Source organism: Herpailurus yagouaroundi, unplaced genomic scaffold (assembly GCF_014898765.1).
Source record: "Herpailurus yagouaroundi ecotype Mexico unplaced genomic scaffold, PumYag 159, whole genome shotgun sequence".
Taxonomy (NCBI): Eukaryota; Metazoa; Chordata; class Mammalia; order Carnivora; family Felidae; genus Herpailurus; species Herpailurus yagouaroundi.
In genome coordinates, this window is record NW_024412400.1 from 46624085 (window position 1) to 46642973 (window position 18889).

The 18889-nt window shown below is 37.3% G+C and overlaps 1 protein-coding gene across 1 annotated transcript in view; it reads left to right on the forward strand.

Annotated features, from left to right (window-relative positions):
• The first annotated feature begins 418 nt into the window (after positions 1-418).
• AADACL2 (arylacetamide deacetylase like 2) overlaps positions 419-18889 on the forward strand; it is a 34990-nt gene continuing 16519 nt past the window's right edge. The window contains exons 1-2 of the mRNA XM_040480515.1: positions 419-591; positions 4716-4938. Coding sequence (XP_040336449.1) covers positions 454-591; positions 4716-4938 — 361 coding nt within the window. The 5' untranslated portion in view covers positions 419-453. The remainder of the gene's footprint in view (positions 592-4715; positions 4939-18889) is intronic.

Consider the following 18889-nt stretch of genomic DNA (forward strand, 5'->3'; position numbering starts at 1 on the left):
AAAAAGTGTTTCCTGAGATACTTATACCGAGCCTTGTTGTACTTCAGACTATTAAAGTTCCAACTTGATGAATAATGTCATGTGGGAAAGTCCCCACACCTCTTATCTTTTAGCTCAAATTTTGGTCCAGCACAACAAGCAACAGAGTTAGTAATCCATGCTAATTTCATGAGCCAGGATCTTGATGAAATATTAGCCAGTTTTTTTTTTAAACCTTTTTTTACAAAATGCTGCAACCAACCAATCACAAAATTGGATTTTGTGGCTTATTAAGAATTCTCGTCTAGGCTCTGATTCACACCTATGGTGCTTTAGGAAGATGACAGCGTCACAGGGTGAAGAAACACTGTGGGAGTTGCTTAATAATAATTAAGGCTTGAACTAATGTTTTGCAGTATCTGTCTCAGAATCTCTTTTTCTCAGCACTGTGAAGAGACTGGAGAAAGGGATATTATGGGGTTCAAAGCTCTCTGTTTGGGTCTGTTTTGTGCTCTCTATGCTTCTTACATTTATATCACCATTCCAGGCAACATTGAAGAATACTGGAAAGTAATAGCCTTATTTACAGTTGCTAAAACCTGTACATTTATGGTAAGATTAACATTTTTTCTTATGGATATTGGGATGCCTTGTTGACTAAAAATCAGTGCTTTTGAACTTTTTAGAAATTACTGTTTTGAAATAACCATTGCTTCTTTGTTAGAAAAAATTAATTACACAAAATTAACTTAAGTTATAAAACCAGCTATATCTACATCTTTGCAAACAGTGGGACAGAATTCTTGCTTCTAAGGAGTTTGTATCCAGATGTAAAGTTTGTGTATACTGTGATATGCATAAGTGGTATTCTTGACAGGAAAGCTTTGAAGCTTACTTGATACCTTACATTTGAGTTAAATTTAATGTATTTGAGTTTCCAGTTATATTTTACTTATATATAAGTGATACTTATCAACATTATTGAGACTTGTGCCTATTTGGTGTTAATTTACGGCTCTCAGTATTTCATTGGTTTCCACTGCTTATCTTTTTTTAAATTTTTTAAGGTTTATTCATGTTTTAGAGACAGAGACAGAGCATGAGCGGGGGAGGGGTAGAGAGAGAGGGAGACACAGAATCCAAAGCAGGCTCCAGACTCTGAGCTGTCAGCACAGAGCCCGATGCAGGGCTCGAACCCACGAACTGTGAGATCATGACCTGAGCTAAAGTCGTACACTGAACCAACTGAGCCAACCAGGTGCCACTCCATTGCTTATCTTTAACCAAAATTTCTAGATTTCAGAGATTGTCTGACTTGAAATATGCAGGGTCGATTATGAATTCAAGCAAAAACAGCTCTTGGTAAGGGAGAGATATGGTTAGAATAGCATTTTTCAGCTCTTAGAATACACAGGTTTTCAGTAATGTATACTTCTCTGAATCCCCACCACCTTCAGACTATTTGGACCAGTTTACAGAGGAGGAAAAGAAGTTCAGAGGATCTCACACAGCTAGAAAGTGACCACTTCAAAATTTGAAGCCACAAATGCCTCATTCCAAAACTTGTACTCTTTCTGCCAAACCAAGTGGCTCCCAGAAAGGTCATTTGATGACGGAAACAGTAAGAAGCTGAAAGGAGAAGACAAAGCAGCAGCAAATGATTAGAGAAGAGAGAACAATCTATGATATAAGGAGAGGCTGTCCCATGGTACTTTGCACAGCAGACAGTGGTTCTGTGAAAACACAACCGTCTCCTGTCTGTATCTGCCGAGTCCTGCTATTTCTCTCCCTGATCACTTCTAGCGGCTGACCTTAAGCATAACTGCCTCTTTCTCCAATGCTCCTACTCCTTGATTCAACGTAACATGAAAGATGTGGGGAAACAAGTGCCGACTCCATAGTCTTTTCCTTTTTCAGCTACAAATTATTCCCACCATTGTCCGTCTATAATACAATTATGCACTTTATAGATTTCACATTGTATATGGATTGTTCTTTATTTTTACAAAGATGCTAAGAAGAGCACCCATGTATTTACTTGCAAGATTATTCTAGTAAAATTAACAGTCCTTGGCTGTTCTCAAAAAAAAAATTATTCTTGTCAGTACTGAATTTTGTAACTCAAAGTTGAGATACCAGAAGATAGATTACTGTATCATAGGAAATGGAAGTGAAAAGTAAAGTTTTTGAGGAAGTAATCTTGATAAATAAAATGCATTGCTATGGAGTCATATGTTAACTTGGAAGGCTGAGTTTGGTAAAAGAAAGCATGTCCAATCTTCTAAACTTTCCTAATCCTCCATTGTACATTTTTAACCTATAAAATGGGGATATTAATCATAAATACTTTAGAGGATTGCTCTGAGAATTACAGATAATGTATGGTAGAACAGCACAAAATAATCTCTAAGGTGATACTTTTGTTATTCAAAAATACTTACCAGCTCAAAAACAAAATGTCTGAGAAATGAGAAAAAAAAGCAATTCACTTTTTAAAATTCGCTTCACTAAATGAAAAATTAGCTTAATTTACCCATTTCCCAAAATCTTGCCTTAAAGGACACTCTACCTGATTATATTCAGTTAGCATGAAATTACTTAAGAATTTTTAGTAGTAAAGAATACTTAAATAAGGCAAGATTCATTAAATACGTACATGTAGTAGGCACTCCTCTATGTACATGAGAAGTCCTAACTCACTTAGATCATAAAACAGCCCACTGAGGGATTTGTTGTTATTATTATGATTACAATTGTATAGATAAAAAAAATTGAGGTAGAGCGTAATTTGCTTCAGATCATATACTCAGTAAATGATGGTATAAGTGGTTGGTCTGGAAAAATGAGTGCAGATTTGGCTTTGACCTTTACTGGCTGCAACTTAGGGCTTCTGCATGCTTCCTCATTGTTAAAGTATAGGAATTAGACATTCTCTAAGACCCTGTAATACCATACTCTGAAATAATTGTAGGAATGTGTTTGATGTACTATTGACCATATATTTTTAAGTTTTTTTCTTTTGGGTAAACTGCCCAGTGACATGTCACGAATTTCCTAGAAAAGTTATCAGAAATAACAGGGAGATATTTTTTTTCAGTGCTATCAAATATGGGATTTGAGAGATGGGGGTTGGGTGCTAGGACACAGCTATTTAAAGTTGAAAACAGGGCATTAAACAAAAACAAAAATAAACTATTGGGACCTCATCAAGATAAAAAGCTTCTGCACAATGAAGGAAACAATCAGCAAAACTAAAAGGCAAACTACAGAATGGAAGAAGATATTTGGAAATAACATATCAGACAATGGGTTAATATGAAATACCTATAAAGAATGTGTCAAACTCAACACCCAAAAAACAAATAATCCAGTGAAGAAATGGACAGAAGACATGAACAAAGACTTTTCCAAAGATGACATCCATATGGCTTACAGACACATGAAAAGATGGTCAACATCACTCATCATCAGGGAAATACAAATCAAAACCACAACAAGATACCACCTCACCCCTGTCAGAATGGCTAAAACTAACACCTAAGGAGACAACAGATGTTGGCAAGAAGGCGGAGAAGGAGGAAGACTTTTGCACTGTTGGTGGGAATGCAAACTGGTGCAGCTACTATGGAAACCACTGTGGAGATTCCTCAAAAAATTAAAAATAGAGCTACCCTACAATCCAGCAATTGCCCTACTAGGCATTTATCCAAAGGATACAAAAGTACTGATTTGATGGGGCATATGGACTCCAGTGTTCATAGCAGCAATAGTGACAATAGCCAAATTATGAAAAGGCTCAAATGTCCATCAACTGATGAATGCATAAAGAAAATATGGTGTGTATGTATGTGTGTATGGGTATGTGTGTGTGTATATATACATATACCCATACCCATACACACACACACACACACACACACACACACACACACACACACACACAAATTGGAATACTACTCAGTGACGAAAAAGAATGAAATCTTGCATTTGCAACAATATGGATAGAGATAGAATATATTTTGCTAAGCAAAATAAGTCAGGCAGAGAAAGACAAATACCATATGATTTCATTCATGTGAAATTTAACAAATGCAACAGATGAACATAGGGGAAGGAAAGGAAAAATAAGAACAGAGGGAGAAAAACCATAAGAGACTCTTAAATACAGAGAACAGACTGGGGGTTGTTCGAGGGGAGGTAATTGGAAGTATGGGTTAAATGGGTGATGGGCACTAAGGAGGGCACTTGTTGGGCTGAGCACTGGGTGTTATATGTAAGTGATGAATCACTGGGTTCAAGTCCTGAAACCAATACTACACTGAATGTTAACTAAATTGGATTAAAATAAATAAATAAAAAGCATTAAAAAGAAAAAAAAAAGATAACCAGGGCATTAAATAACTGTTAGTGTGAGCATAAGAGAACTTTTAAAATTTTGGATTAGATAAAATGAACAATAAAGAAGAAAAATATGACAGCATTCCTATAAAACAAAAAGAAAAGAAAAGATGTTATAAGACCTGGAAATTTTCCAGGTAAGAATTTACAATTATAAAATAACTTCCAGTTAATTGACAGCTTTTGAATGACCCAGTTACTAATAAAATACAGGATACTTTAGATTTTCAAAGGCAAAAAAGTATGGAATAAAGTCTATACAGTATTACTTGGAAATAAATATTACAAATTTGATGTAATATAAGATGAAAATGTTCAATTTTGTTTTGCTTTTACAGGATATGTGTTTTGAAAACTTAGGTATTATGAAACATGGGGACTTAATTTCCATGATATTCAGTCTGGACTATACACAGCCACTCTCAGATGAAAATGTCACAGTGACCGATACAATATTTGTTGATACTCCAGTACGTTTGTACTTGCCAAAGAGAAAGTCAGAAATCCGAAGACCAGCTGTCATCTATATTCACGGTGGTGGTTTTTGCTTTGGAAGTTTCAGTAAGTTTATAACATAAGGAAAAAACTATAATTGGCAATATGTTTTTGGTATAAGAAATATTTAATATAAATATACATACTTATATGTATAATAGGGATAAGTATAGCTATAAATATTAGATATTGAACAGACGTAGACATATGTTTGGAGAAAAATAGGCAGACCATTATTTCTGTTTTTGTTTTGCTTGGTTTTGATAAGATCTTTCTTCTCAGCTTCCATATTGAATCAGCTCATATCAAATGAAAATAAGACATGAAGGAGTCAATTAGTACAACTTCTTTTCTGTGACATTAGAATATATTCAGGAGCAGAAACGTTGAAGTGATATGGATGTTGTAAACAGTAAATCGGAATCACATGTTGTTGGTTGCTACAAGATCAAGTTTGTAAATACCAATAACAATAATGCTAACAGTTAGTAAAGCTTAGAATGATAGCTAGTCCCAATTCTTTTAAAGGAAAACACAAAATAGACATAGGTTACATTAAACTCCTTCTTATGAAGTCTAATTTCCCCGTTAATTTCTGGCTATGATTTAAGAGGAATAGGTAGAAGATTCAAACCAAAAACATGAATAAATTTTCCATCATGAAAGCTTTGGAAAACTCTTTGATAGAATGGTGCTGGTATATCAGGAGGAGGCAACATTCTATTTAATTAAACAAATGAAGAGAATGGAGGAAAGATAAACAGGTAAGAAGTGATTTTTTTTTAACCTTTTGCTCTAAGCCTCATTGGGTTCTAAATAGTGAGAACCTTATAAAAATATGTGCATATAAGAAGCTACACTTCACCAAACAAAAGTTATGAGGATTAGTCACAGAGAAAATTGGCATGGAAAATTGATGAGGCACAAACACTCAGATGAATATACAAAAGGCCAAAACAGTTAGACTGAAATTTTGGCTTTCCAGATTTCTCCTTCCTAGCTTTCTGACAACTAACAAATTAGAAATAATATATAGTCAGTAAAATTTCATAGTGACTTGTCAAAAGAAAAATTAATTACGTGATTTAAATATAGATTAGAGAGTTTAGTTGGCCAGGCTCACTTGAAAATCATTTGATGACCCCACAGGTCCTCACTTGAAGAAGGATGATGGGATTTGGGTTTGGGTTTTGGTTAGGATAAGCTGGGAAAAATTGAGTCCTTGTAATTCCAGCTCAGGAGGCAATATTCAACTTTAACCAAAACTCGTGGGTGGGGTTGGTCCCTGTGTTCATGTCCCTTGGTTGGTTGGTTGGTAGATTCCTGAAAACCATCCCAATAGTCACTATTGAATTTACGATCATCCGTACAAGTATAGGATGATAGCTTGCCTCCAAGACAATAATTAGTGAAAACAATTCTGCTTTTTTTTTTTAAATTTATGTATTTTGAGAAAGACAGAGAATGCAGTAGGGGTAGAGGGAGAGAGAGAATCCCAGGTAGGCTCTGAGTTGTGAGCACAGAGCCCAACATAAGGCTCAAAGTCATGATCCATGAGATCATGACCTGAGCTGAAATCAAGAGTGGGACACTTAACTGACTGAGCCACCCAGGCAGCCCAGTCAAAGCAATTCTAGGAGCACGTAATAGGATGCGGTAAAGATCAAGACTCTTGCAAAGATGTGATTCATAGGTGAATTTTATAACATCCAGGGAAGCAGGTATTCTGAATGTCCTTCAGGAAGTCCTCATAAAGATTGCTTTCTTTCTCAAAGATTTTAAAAGATTCTGGAAAGTGAATTCTAAAGCACACACTGCAACAAGGAAGGGAAGGACAGTCATGTCGTACTTCTAGTAATGTATGAAGCCCTAAGACAGTGCTTCTCAAATTTTAGTGTCTCAGCATGACCTAGTAGACTTGTTAAAAACTGTTGGGCCTGGCCTACAGAATTTGTGATTCAACAAGTAATGGTGGGGACCGATGATTTGCATTTCAAATTAATTTCCAGTTGCTGTTGATGATACTGATCCAGGCACTACACTATGCTTGACTGCTTGTGGAGATCAATGACCTGTGCCCTGCGGTGGCTCAGAAATCCTGTCCCATGTATCTGAGTTCTGTCTCTCATTCCTGTGTCACTCACAGCCTGTTTGACTCTAGGCCTCCCAGTGCCTCCCACTCAGCTAGAGAGCAAGCTTGTTGCTATTTCAGAGGAAAGAGGGTATGAAGGATTGTATGCCCTCACATTTCGAACGCTGTGTCCTTGGCTCAATCCCCCATTCTGTAAGTTTGTTATCCACCATATCCATCCTTGGCTCACTTCTTTCTAATATTCTCACAGGAATATCAGACAAAATCTGTAGACAAAATCACTCTTTCTCCCTTTGCTCCATATCATATATCTCTTTCCTTCTTATTTGGCTTCATCAGTGTATCTCCACCAATACTCTGTTTTTTTGCTTTTTAACTTTGAAAAACATGTTATGCTCATTTTTATCTTGAAAAAATATTTTTCCACTTGGCCATGAATTCCTCTGTCTCATTAGTCCCTTTGATTTCCCTTTCCTTCTCAGACCAATTTCTATACACTGTAGGTTCTAGGCCTTCCCTATTTCCTTCTTTACCCACCTTTAATTAATTCCTCAATCTCTCTACTCTAGTGCATTTGATGAATACTAGTCTCTTCTCCTCTTTGACATTCTCACTGCTGCTCCTTTTTCTTTCTATGACAAAGTATCTCCTAGATTTCCTCTGTTACTCATTGTTTTCTCATCTCCCTCCCTCTCTCATTTAAAAACAAACCAAGCAAACAAAATAACAGGTTTCCCATACTTACTCTTCATGAATATTCTTGTCCCCCAGAATTCTCTCCCTATCTTTGGGATTTGACTGTACATACTCTCTTTTCCAATCCCTGATCTTCTCTAAATACCCACATGCTGCTGACATCCCGTCCTGAATCTGCTTCTCTGACACTATTCCTGAGTCCTGATTCCACATATACACCTATCACTTAGACATTACAACTGGACGAACCACAGACATCTCAAGCTCCACATGACTGAGTATAATTTATTGTCTTGTGTCCAAATGGCCTCAGAAGAAACAAACAAAAGAACCACTATCGATCTAAAGCAACATTGAATGCTCTCAGTAAATAGCACTTATGATCAATTAATTATAGTTCCTTAGCACTTACATCTAATTACCATATCCCATTCATTGTACTTCTGAACATTTTGACTTCATTAGCACAATTTAGTACTTCGTCATCTTTTACAGATAATCTTCCCTGATGTCTCTGCCTCTTCCCTGCTCAACCTTATTTCAGCTTCTACACTTAGTATACTGGATCTTTCTAACATGCAAGTCTGATTATATGATTTCTTTGTCTAAACTCTTCACTTTTATCACTTAATAAATTTAAATCCATTAGCATAGTGTTCAGATTTCCAGGTTCTTACATATTTAACTTGCCAATGCTCTCATTCATAATTTTGTTTCAATCATACTGAACTTAATATTTAGTTCCCCACCGACCTGTGTATTCTTATTTCTATCTCTGCCTGTGCTTTTCTAGTATGTTCTTCCCATCTTACTGCTAGAAGACTCTTGGTCACCCTTTTATATTTAAGTAAAGTATCATTTTGTGTGGTGTGTGTGTGTGTGTGTGTACTTTTCCTTGGCTCTAAAAGACTTTAGTAATGTTTCCATGTGTCCATTGCAGCTTGTGTTTACCTGCTGGCAGCAATCCTTGTTTTATTTTAGAATCGTGTTGCATGTTTGGGTTAGCCTCTCTCCAGGAAGTGGGATCACCACTGAGCATCTAGCTAATAAGCACATTCCTTATAATGAAGGTTAAACAGATAAATGTCTTCTGGAAAAAATATACTGAATTACTGAAAGGAACTTGTGTTGTTGTTGTTCTAGAGGGATTCTTAGTCGAAATGCTTTCACAGTATTTCTTTTTTTTTTTTAATTTTTAATTTCATTTTTTTACTTTATATCCAAATGAGTTAGCATATAGTGCAACAGTGATTTCATGAGTAGATTCCTTAATGCCTCTTACCCATTTAGGCCATCCCCCCTCCCACAACCCCTCTAGTAACCCTCTATTTGTTCTCCATATTTAAGAGTCTCTTATGTTTTGTCCCCCTTCCTGTTTTTTAATTTTTTTTACATTTATTTATTTTTGATAGAGACAGAGCACGTGTTGGGGAGGGGCAGAAAGAAAAGGAGACACAGAATCTGAGGCAGGCTCCAGGCTCCAAGCTGTCAGCACAGAGCCAGACGTGAGACTCGAACTCACAAACTGTGAAATCATGATATGGCCGAATTTGGATGCTTAACCAACTGAGCCACCTGGGTGCCCCTGTCCCCCTCCCTATTTTTATATTATTTTTGTTTCCCTTCCCTTATGTTCATCTGTTTTGTATCTTAAAGTCCTCATATGAGTGAAGTCGTATGATATTTGCCTTTCTCTGACTAATTTTGCTCAGCACAATACCTTCCAGTTCCATCCACGTTGTTGCAAATGGCAAGACTTCATTCTTTTTGATTGCTGAGTAATACTCCATTGTATGTATGTATGTATGTATGTATGTATGTATGTATGTGTGTGTGTATATATATATATATATACACACACACACACCACATCTTTATCCATTCATCGACGGTCATTTGGGCTCTTTCCATACTTTGGTTCTTGTTGATAGTACTGCTATAAACATTGGGGTGCATGTATCCCTTCAAAACAGCACACCTGTATCACTTGGATAAATACCTAGTAGTGCAATTACTGGGTTGTAGGGTAGTTCTATTTTTAATCTTTTGATAAACCTCCATACTGTTTTCCAGAGTGGCTGCAGCAGCTTGCATTCCCACCAGCAGTGCAAAAGAGATCTTTTTTCTTCGCATCCTCGCCAACAGCTGTTGTTGCCAGAGTTGTTAATGTTAGTCATTCTGACAGGTGTGAGGTGGTATCTCATTGTGGTTTTGATCTGTATTTCCTTGATTATGAGTGATGTGGAGCATCTTCTCATGTGTCTGTTAACCATCTGGATGTCTTTTTTTTTTTAATTTTTTTAATGTTTATTTTTGAGAGACAGAAAGAGACAGAGTGCAAATGGGGGAGGGGCAGAGAGAGAAGGAGACACAGAATCCGAAGCAGCCTCCAGACTCTGAGCTGTCAGCACAGAGCCTGATGCGGGACCTGAACTCACAGACTCTGAGATCTTGACCTGAGCCAAGTTGGATGCTTTAACTGACTGAGCCACCCAAGCACCCCAGAACTGGATTTCTTTTGAAAAGTGTCTGTACATGTCTTTTGCCCATTTCTTCACTGGATTATTTGTTTTTTGGGTGTTGAGTTTGATCAGTTCCTTATAGATTTTGGATACTAACCCTTTATCTGATATATTGTTTGTAAAAATCTTCTCACATTCTATTGGTAGCCTTTTAGTTTTGCCAAAAGTTTCCTTCACTGTGCAGAAGTTTTTATTTTCATGAGGTCCCAGTAGTTCATTTTCTCTTTTGTTTCCCTTGCCTCCGGAGACGTGTTGAGTAAGAAGTTGCTGTGGCCAAGATCAAAGAGGTTTTTGCCTGCTTTCGCCTCGAGGATTTTGATGGCTTCCTGTCTTACATTTAGGTCTTTCATCCATTTTGAGTTTACTTTTGTGTATGATGGAAGAAAGTGGTCCAGGTTCATTCGTCTGCATGTCTCCGTCCAGTTTTCCCAGCACCATTTGCTGAAGAGACTGTCTTTTATTCCATTGGATATTCTTTCCTGCTTTGTTAAAGATTAGTTGGCCATATGTTTGTAGGTCCATTACTGGGTTCTCTATTCTGTTCCATTGATCTAAGTGTCTGTTCTTGTGCCAGTACCATACTGTCTTGATGATTACATATATATATTAATTGATGGTTACAGCTTTGTAGTATAGCTTGAAGTCTGGGATTGTGATGCCTCCTGCTTTGGTTTCTTTTTTCAAGATTGCTTTGGCTATTCAGGGTATTTTCTGGCTCCATACAAATTTTAGGATTATTTGTTCTAGCTCTCTGAAGAATGCTGGTGTTACTTTGATAGGGATTGCATTGAATATATAGATTGCCTTGGGTAGTATTGACATTTTAACAATATTTGTTCTTCCTATCCAGGAGCATGGAATCTTTTTCCATTTTTTTGTGTCTTCTTCAATTTATTTCATAATCTTTCTATAGTTTTCAGTGTATAGATTTTTCACCTCTTTGGTTAGATTTATTTCTAGATATTTTATGTTTTTTTGTGCAATTGTAAATGGGATCGATTCCTTGATTTCTCTTTCTGTGGCTACATTGTTGGTGAATAGGAATGCAACCTATTCTGTGCAACCAGTCAACGCACCAATTTCTGTGCGTTGATTTTATATCCTGCAACTTTGCTGAATTCATGAATCAGTTCTAGCAGTTTTTTGGTGGAATCTTTTGGGTTTCCATATAGAGTATCATGTCATCTTAGAAGAGTGAAAGTTTGACCTCCTCCTGGCCGATTTGGATGCCTTTTATTTCTTTGTGTTGTCTGATTTCAGAGGCTAAGACTTTGAATACTATGTTGAATAACAGTGGCGAGAGTCGACATCCCTGTCTTGTTCGTGACCTTAGGGGGAAAGCTGTCAGTTTTTCCCCATTAAGGATGATATTATCGTTGGGTTGTTCATATATGGCTTCTATGATCTCGAGGTATGTTCCTTCCATCCCTACTTTCTTGAGGGTTTTTATCAAGAAAGCTTTGTGTATTTTGTCAAATGCTTTCTCTGCATCTATTGAGAGGATCATATGGTTCTTTCCTTTATTTTATTGGTGTGATAAATCATGTTAACTGTTTTTCAGAACCAGTCCTGCATCCCAGGTATAAATCCAACTTAGTCGTGCTGAATAATTTTTTTAGTGTATTGTTGGATCTGGTAGGCTAATATCTTGTTGAGGACTGTTCATCAGGGGAATTGGTCTGTAGTTCTCCTTTTTAGTGTGGTCTCTGTCGGGTTTTGGATTCAAGGTAATGCTGTCTTCATAGAAAGAGTTTGGAAGTTTTCCTTCTATTTCTATTTTTTGGAACAGCTTCAAGAGAATAGGTGTTAACTCTTCCTTAAATGTTTGGTAGAATTCCCCTGGAAAGCCATCTGGCCCTGGACTCTTGTTTTTTGGCAGATTTTTGATTACTAATTTGATTTCCTTACTGGTAATGGCTCTGTTCAAATTTTCCATTTCTTCCTGTTTCAGTTTTGGTAGTGTATATGTTTCTCGGAATTTGTCCATTTCTTCCAGATTACCCATTTTATTGGCATAAAATTGCTCATACTATTCTCTTATTATTGTTTTTATTTCTGCTGTGTTGGTTTGTGATCTCTCATCCTTCATTCTTGATTTTATTTATTTGGGTCCTTTCCTTTTTCTTTGTGTTCAGACTGGCTAGTGATTTATCAATTTTGGTAATTCTTTCAAAGAACTAGCTTCTGGTTTCATCTGTTTTTTTGTTTTTTTTTTTGGTTTTGATAGCATTAATTTCTGCTCTAATCTTTATTATTTCCTGTCTTCTGCTGGTTTTGGGTTTTATTTGCTGTTCTTTTTCCAGCTCCTTAAGGCATAAGGTTAGGTTGTGTATCTGAGATCTTTCTTCCTTCTTTAGTAAGGCCTGGATTGCTATATACTTCACTCTTATGACCGCCTTTGCTGCGTCCCAGCGGTTTTGGGTTGTGGTGTTATCATTTTCATTGACTTCCATATATTTTTTAATTTCCTCTTTAACTGCTTGGTTCCCCCATTCATTCTTTAGTAGGATGTTTTCAGTCTCCATGTATTTGAGATCTTTCCAATTTTTTTCTTGTGGTTGATTTTGAGTTTCATAGCGTTGTGGTCTGAAAATATGCATGGAATGATCTCGATCTTTTTGTACTTACTTAGGGCTGATTTGTGTCCCAGTATGTGATCTATTCTGGAGAACGTTTCATGCACACTGGAGAAGAATGTACATTCTGCTGCTTTAGAATGAAATATTCTGAATATATCTGTTAAGTCCATCTGGTCCAGTGTGTCATTCAAAGCCATTGTTTCCTTGTTGATTTTTTGATTAGATGATCTGTCCATTTCTGTGAATGGGGTGTTGAAGTCTCCTACTATTATGGTATTACTATCGATGAGTTTTTTCATGTTTGTGATTAGTTGATTTATATATTTGGGTGCTATCCCATTTGGTGCATAAATGTTTACAATTGTTAGGTCTTCTTGGTGGATAGAACCCTTGATTATGATATAATGCCCTTCTACGTCTCAATACAGTCTTTATTTTCAAGTCTAGATTGTCTGATATAAGTATGGCTAATCTGGCTTTCTTTTGTTGACCACTAGCATGATAGATGCTTCTCCATCCCATTATTTTCAATCTGAAGGTGTCTTTAGGTCTCAAGTAGGTCTCTTGTAAACAGCATATAGATGGATCTTGGTTTCTAATCCATTCTGTTACCCTATGTCTTTTGATTAGAGCATTTAGTCCATTGACGTTTAGAGTGAGTACTGTAAGTTATGAACTTATTACCAATATGTTGCTTGTAGAGTTGAAGTTCGCTGGTCCTTTCTAGTCTTTGTTGCTTTTGGTCTTTATATATTCGTTTGTTTATTTTTTCATCTTTTCTCCCATCAGAGAGACCCCCTTAAAATTTCTTGCAGGGCTGGTTTAGTGGTCACAAACTCCTTTAATTTTTGTTTGGGAAACTTTTTATCTCTTCTTATATTTTGAATGACAGCCTTGCTGGATAAAGAATTCATGGCTTCATATTTTTCTGATTCAGCACACTGAATATATCCTGCCACTCCTTTCTGGCCTGCCAAGTTTCTGTGAATAGGTCTGCTGCAAAACTGATCTGTCTTCCCTTGTAGCTTAGGGACTTTTTTTTACCTTGCTGCTTTCATGATTCTCCCCTTGTCTGAGTCTTTTGTGAATTTGACTCTGATATGCCTTACTGATGGTCGGTTTTGTTGAGTCTAATGGGGGTCCTCTGTGCTTCCTGGATTTTGATGTCTGTGTTTTTCCCCAGGTTAGGAAAGTTTTGCACTATGATTTGCTCACATAACAGTTCTACCCCTATTTCTCTCTCATCCTCTTCTGGGACCCCTATAATCTGATGTTGTTCCTTTTTAGTGAGTCACTGATTTCTCTAATTCTTAAATCGTGCTCTTTTGCCTTAGTCTTCCTCTTTTCTTCTGCTTCATTATTCTCTGTATGTTTGTGCTCTATATCGCTGATTCTCTGTTCTGCCTAATCCATCCTTGCCACCGCTGCATCTGTTTGAGATTGCAGCTCAGTTTTAGCATTTTTTAATTTCATTGACTAGATTTTACTTCTTTTATCTCTGCAGAAAGGGATTCTTATCTATTTTCAACACCAGCTCGTATTCTTATTATGGTGATTCTTAATTCTGGTTCAGACATCTTGCCTGTATCTGTGTTGGTTAAGACCCTGACTGTTGTTTCTTTCTGCTCTTTCTTCTGGGGTTAATTCCTCTGTTTCGTCATTTTCGTGGGAAAAAAGGCATTAATGAGGTAGAAAAATTAAAATTAAAAAAAATTAAAATTAAAAAAATATTAAAATTAAAAAATTACAAACAATCACACACACACAAAATGGAATAAATGATGCTAGATCCTAGGTGTGTTTTGGTCTGGGTGTTGAAAGTGCTTGATAGATTAGAGAAAAGGGAAAAAAAGAAAAAAAAAGGAAATCGTTTGAAAATTTTAATTAATGAATACACTGACGTAGACTAAAATGAAATGACGGTAGTAAAATAGAGTTTGGAAAAAATTACAAGGGGCGCCTGGGTGGCGCAGTCGGTTAAGCGTCCGACTTCAGCCAGGTCACGATCTCGCGGTCCGTGAGTTTGAGCCCCGCGTCAGGCTCTGGGCTGATGGCTCGGAGCCTGGAGCCTGTTTCCGATTCTGTGTCTCCCTCTCTCTCTGCCCCTCCCCCGTTCATGCTCTGTCTCTCTCTGTCCCAAAAATAAATAAACGTTGAAAAAAAAAATTAAAAAAAAAATTACAAAAAAGTAAAAAATATAGTAGAAAAAATTTAAAGAAAAAGTATTTTTAATAAAAAATGATAATAAAAATGATTTTTTTCTCTTTCTGTATTCAATAAAAAGAAAAAAAAGAAAATCGGATAGGTGGACTGGCTAATGAAATACGACTGAAATTACATCGTTTTCCCCTAGAAGTCAAAGTATGAAGCACTTGACAGGCCATAAACTAAGTAGGTGGTGAGACTTGTTTTCTTGAAGAGTGAGGGTGGCCCAGTTGGGCGGAGCTTAGTGTCACAGCTCTGCTAGTTTGCATTCTCCATCCTCCACTAGATGGCGCTGCTAGCCTACTGGAGTGGATTGTTGTGGCGCTTGTAGGTGCATATTTGCATATGTGGGAGTGATGAAAATGGCGACACCCAGCTACCCAGTCTCTAGTATCGGAACTCTGTTCTCCTTGATCAGCAATCGCGCACCCATCCTTCATCTTCGGTTTCCATCCACTCCCCCCTTTCACACTGTCCATGACCAAGCCCCAGGCAGCACCTCCTTTCCGAGTTTTGTCTCAGATGCAGCTGCCTTCCCCAGCCCCCCCTTCTGAGGGACTGTGGCTTTGTCTCTATCCCTCTGTGAAGGGTCTTATTGAACAATGGCTGGGTGCTGGCAGCATGTAGGAACACTTGCTGGACCCTGCTGCTGCCGGTGCCCCGAGAATGTGGCCAGGTGCCAGCCTGCCCCAGAAAAAGTTCGTGAGATAGTGTAGCAGCAGCATTTCAGGGATTTTGGAAAATCACAACAGACATCTGGCACCAGTCTTCACCCCAAATGATCTTGTTCTAGCGCCAGAGAATGGGGCCATTCTCTGGGGTCTTCTGGGACCAGGTGGCCTCACAGCCTCCAGCAAATGTCCTTCCAGCAGTGGAACTGTTCTCCCCGTGTGGCCTGAGAACCTTCTGGACCCAACTCTGCTCCTGGGGATTCACCCTTCCCACCAGAGCATTGATAGTATCGAGCTGTGGAGTTTCAGACTCTGCACTCCTCCTGTTTACAGTCTTAATGGAATTTAAACCCTCTCCTTTCTCCTTTCTCCCTTTTTAGTTCAGTCCCTGTGGCTGTTTCCAATTTTCCACTTTCTCTTCAGCTGCTTTTGGGGAGCGGTGCTTTTCACATATTCTTCCCCCCCGCCCACCGTCTCCATCCTCTCTCTGCATGAAAAGCAGCTCCCTGCCCTCTGCGGTTTCTGTCTCCCCACGTTCACCTCTCCATGCCACATACCTGCTGAATTCTGTCATTCAAGTTGTGTAGATTGTTGTGTTAATCCTCAGATCAGATTTAGTGTTGGTCTGGCTGTATTTCATGGACGCAAGACACACAGAAAACTTCCATGCTGTCTGCCATCTTGGCTCCTTGCTTTCCTAGTATTTCTATATCTTTTTTATTTCCTTAATGTTTTCTGTAAATTAGAGTTCACATATAATTTAATTTATACTAGGCATTTGTAGTTGGAATATTATGCTTCCTTTATAAAATACATTTTAAGATATTCTGAGATATATAAAAAGATAAATTAATGAGGCCAGTTTGGCCTCATTTGTCTCAAAAGAGATGCATTTTTAAAATTTATTTATTTTGAGAGACAGTGTGTAAGCAGGGGAGCAGTAGAGACGGAGAGGAGAGAATCCCAAGCAGACTGTATGTTCTCAGCACAGAGCCCAACATGGAGCTCTATACCACCAACAGTGAGATCATGACCTGAGCAGAAATCAAAAATCTAATGCTTAACTGACTGAGCCGCCCAGATGCTTCTCTAAAGAGATGTATTAATACCCTTAAAGTTCTTATAAGGTCTATGAAATATCCAAGTATCTATATACACATTACCTGGGTCTTCAGTGAACACAAGACAAATGCTCACAGATAGGAAAATATCACTTTGGAAAGTACTTGGAAGTTCTCCTGATTATCATGTTGATTTCCCCTTTATTGACAAATGCAATGATTGCGATCAGTAGTTCCTAAAAAGTGTGCAAATTATCATTCAGGATGCATGTTCCAACATTTTGTTCAGCAAATTCCTATTGTGTCTTTATTCTGTGTCTTGGCTTTATATTTGTGTATTGTTTATAGATATGTGAGAGCTTATATTTATAAACTAGAAAGGACTTAGATAGCTTCTATTTTTTGACAGATCAGGACATATATAATATAACTATTTATTTATAAATTTCATTTTTCCTTTTTTGTTTCCTAGGCTTCCTATTTTTTCTTCTTTATAACTTGAAGTTGTTTTGAGAACTAAGAAATATAAGAATATCTTTCTCTAGTCGATTTATTTACATAAAACAGTGGTTGTTATTTTTCAACCTCAATACTAATACCTTCCTGTTTCTACCTGGGTTCTACAAGTGATATAAATTAAATTATTGGACATTGAAGAGGGAAAAACATGAGCCAACAAGTTTTATCAGAAATATGGTGTGACTTCGGACAGCTGGAGATAAAGAATAGGAAACAAAAAACTTAAAATGACTTTTGCTTTATGATAAATAAAAAGTATTGGGAGATAAAATGAAGACAGGTTTGAAATATATCATTGAGGGTCTTTCATTGTGGGTATCAGTGACTTCTTATGTCTTGTACATTTTGGTGTTCATCCACCCATTGCCTTTTCTTGCAAATTATCAACTCAGTCTTGAATGAAAACATTTATCTACCTAAAAGGCTAGTTGATTTACTTTTCTGTTTTCATGGTATTCACATACCCAGTATTTAATTAGTTTTTAATTTGAAGTTTTGTTAATGTGCAGGAGACATCTTGGAACAGCTTCTCTGAATTTCTAGGATCTTGTGGTAAATAAAGTAGTAGCAGATGTCACAGAGTTGCCAAAGTTATGTGGCCAGGTTACTGGTAAATTGGGTTTGGAGGTACCTGGGGTTAGAGACACATGTGTACTAGGGAGAGAGGGGATGCCTTATGTGCTAAAATGAACATGTAAGAGCAGAAGGTTTATGACTCCTTGAATAGATAGACTGCAAACAAAATCAATGCTGTTGTTGTGGGATTGGAGTAAGAGAATAGTTTTCTTTGGCTTCACCAAGCAGAGGTTTGATTACCAAATCAAGTTAGCTATGCCTGAAATATCAATTAAAAAAACAATTCTCCTTATTTGTCACCATTGCAATGTAAACCATTTCTCAGGAGTCCACTATCTCATATTCTTCTGTGATTTTGGAAATCTCTCACTCGCCAGAGGCTCTCTCAAAATTAAGTTACTTTTCTTTCGACTCTGTCTTCAATACCAAGGTTATTACACCATTTCCTAATGTGACATATGCAAAGAATATGGAGATTCAAGGAACCGTATTATTGAGTGCTGTGGTTTTACAGAGTCAGTGTATCTATTACTTTCTTTCCCCCCAAATTCTGAACTAACTGAAGATTATATACAAAATTCAAATAAACGACAGTCAAAACATAACCATTATTTCTAAAGAAGGTTTTGGGAGAAAGTGTATTTAGGTACTGAGTTAGATTGACTCATCTGTCGTGACTGGCCCTGCTAACCAGCCACGCAGTTCCTCCCTATGGAACTTGCTGCCTGAAAAAGCAAGCAGAGTAAAACGCAACAAGCCACAAAATTTTCTTGGGAGGGTCATTGTGTACAGGCAGCGGATGCAAATAGAAAAAATAGAATGGCCCAAGGCTACTTTCCCTTCCTCAAAACACCAATCTGCAAAGTCATCTTTTCATCACTGAAGACAGTGACAGAGGAGACACTCCTCCAGACTGTGTCAGGCTGATTCTGGTCCCTCTGAATAGAAATGGAGTGGGAAATTTAGGTTTCTATATAACACTCACATTTCTTTCCAAGTTCATAGCTACAAGCATTTCTGTTGCTGTTTTTTTTGGGTTTTGTTTTTGTTTTTTTTTTTTTTTTTTTTTGTTTTTTTACCAAAAGTACTCTCACAT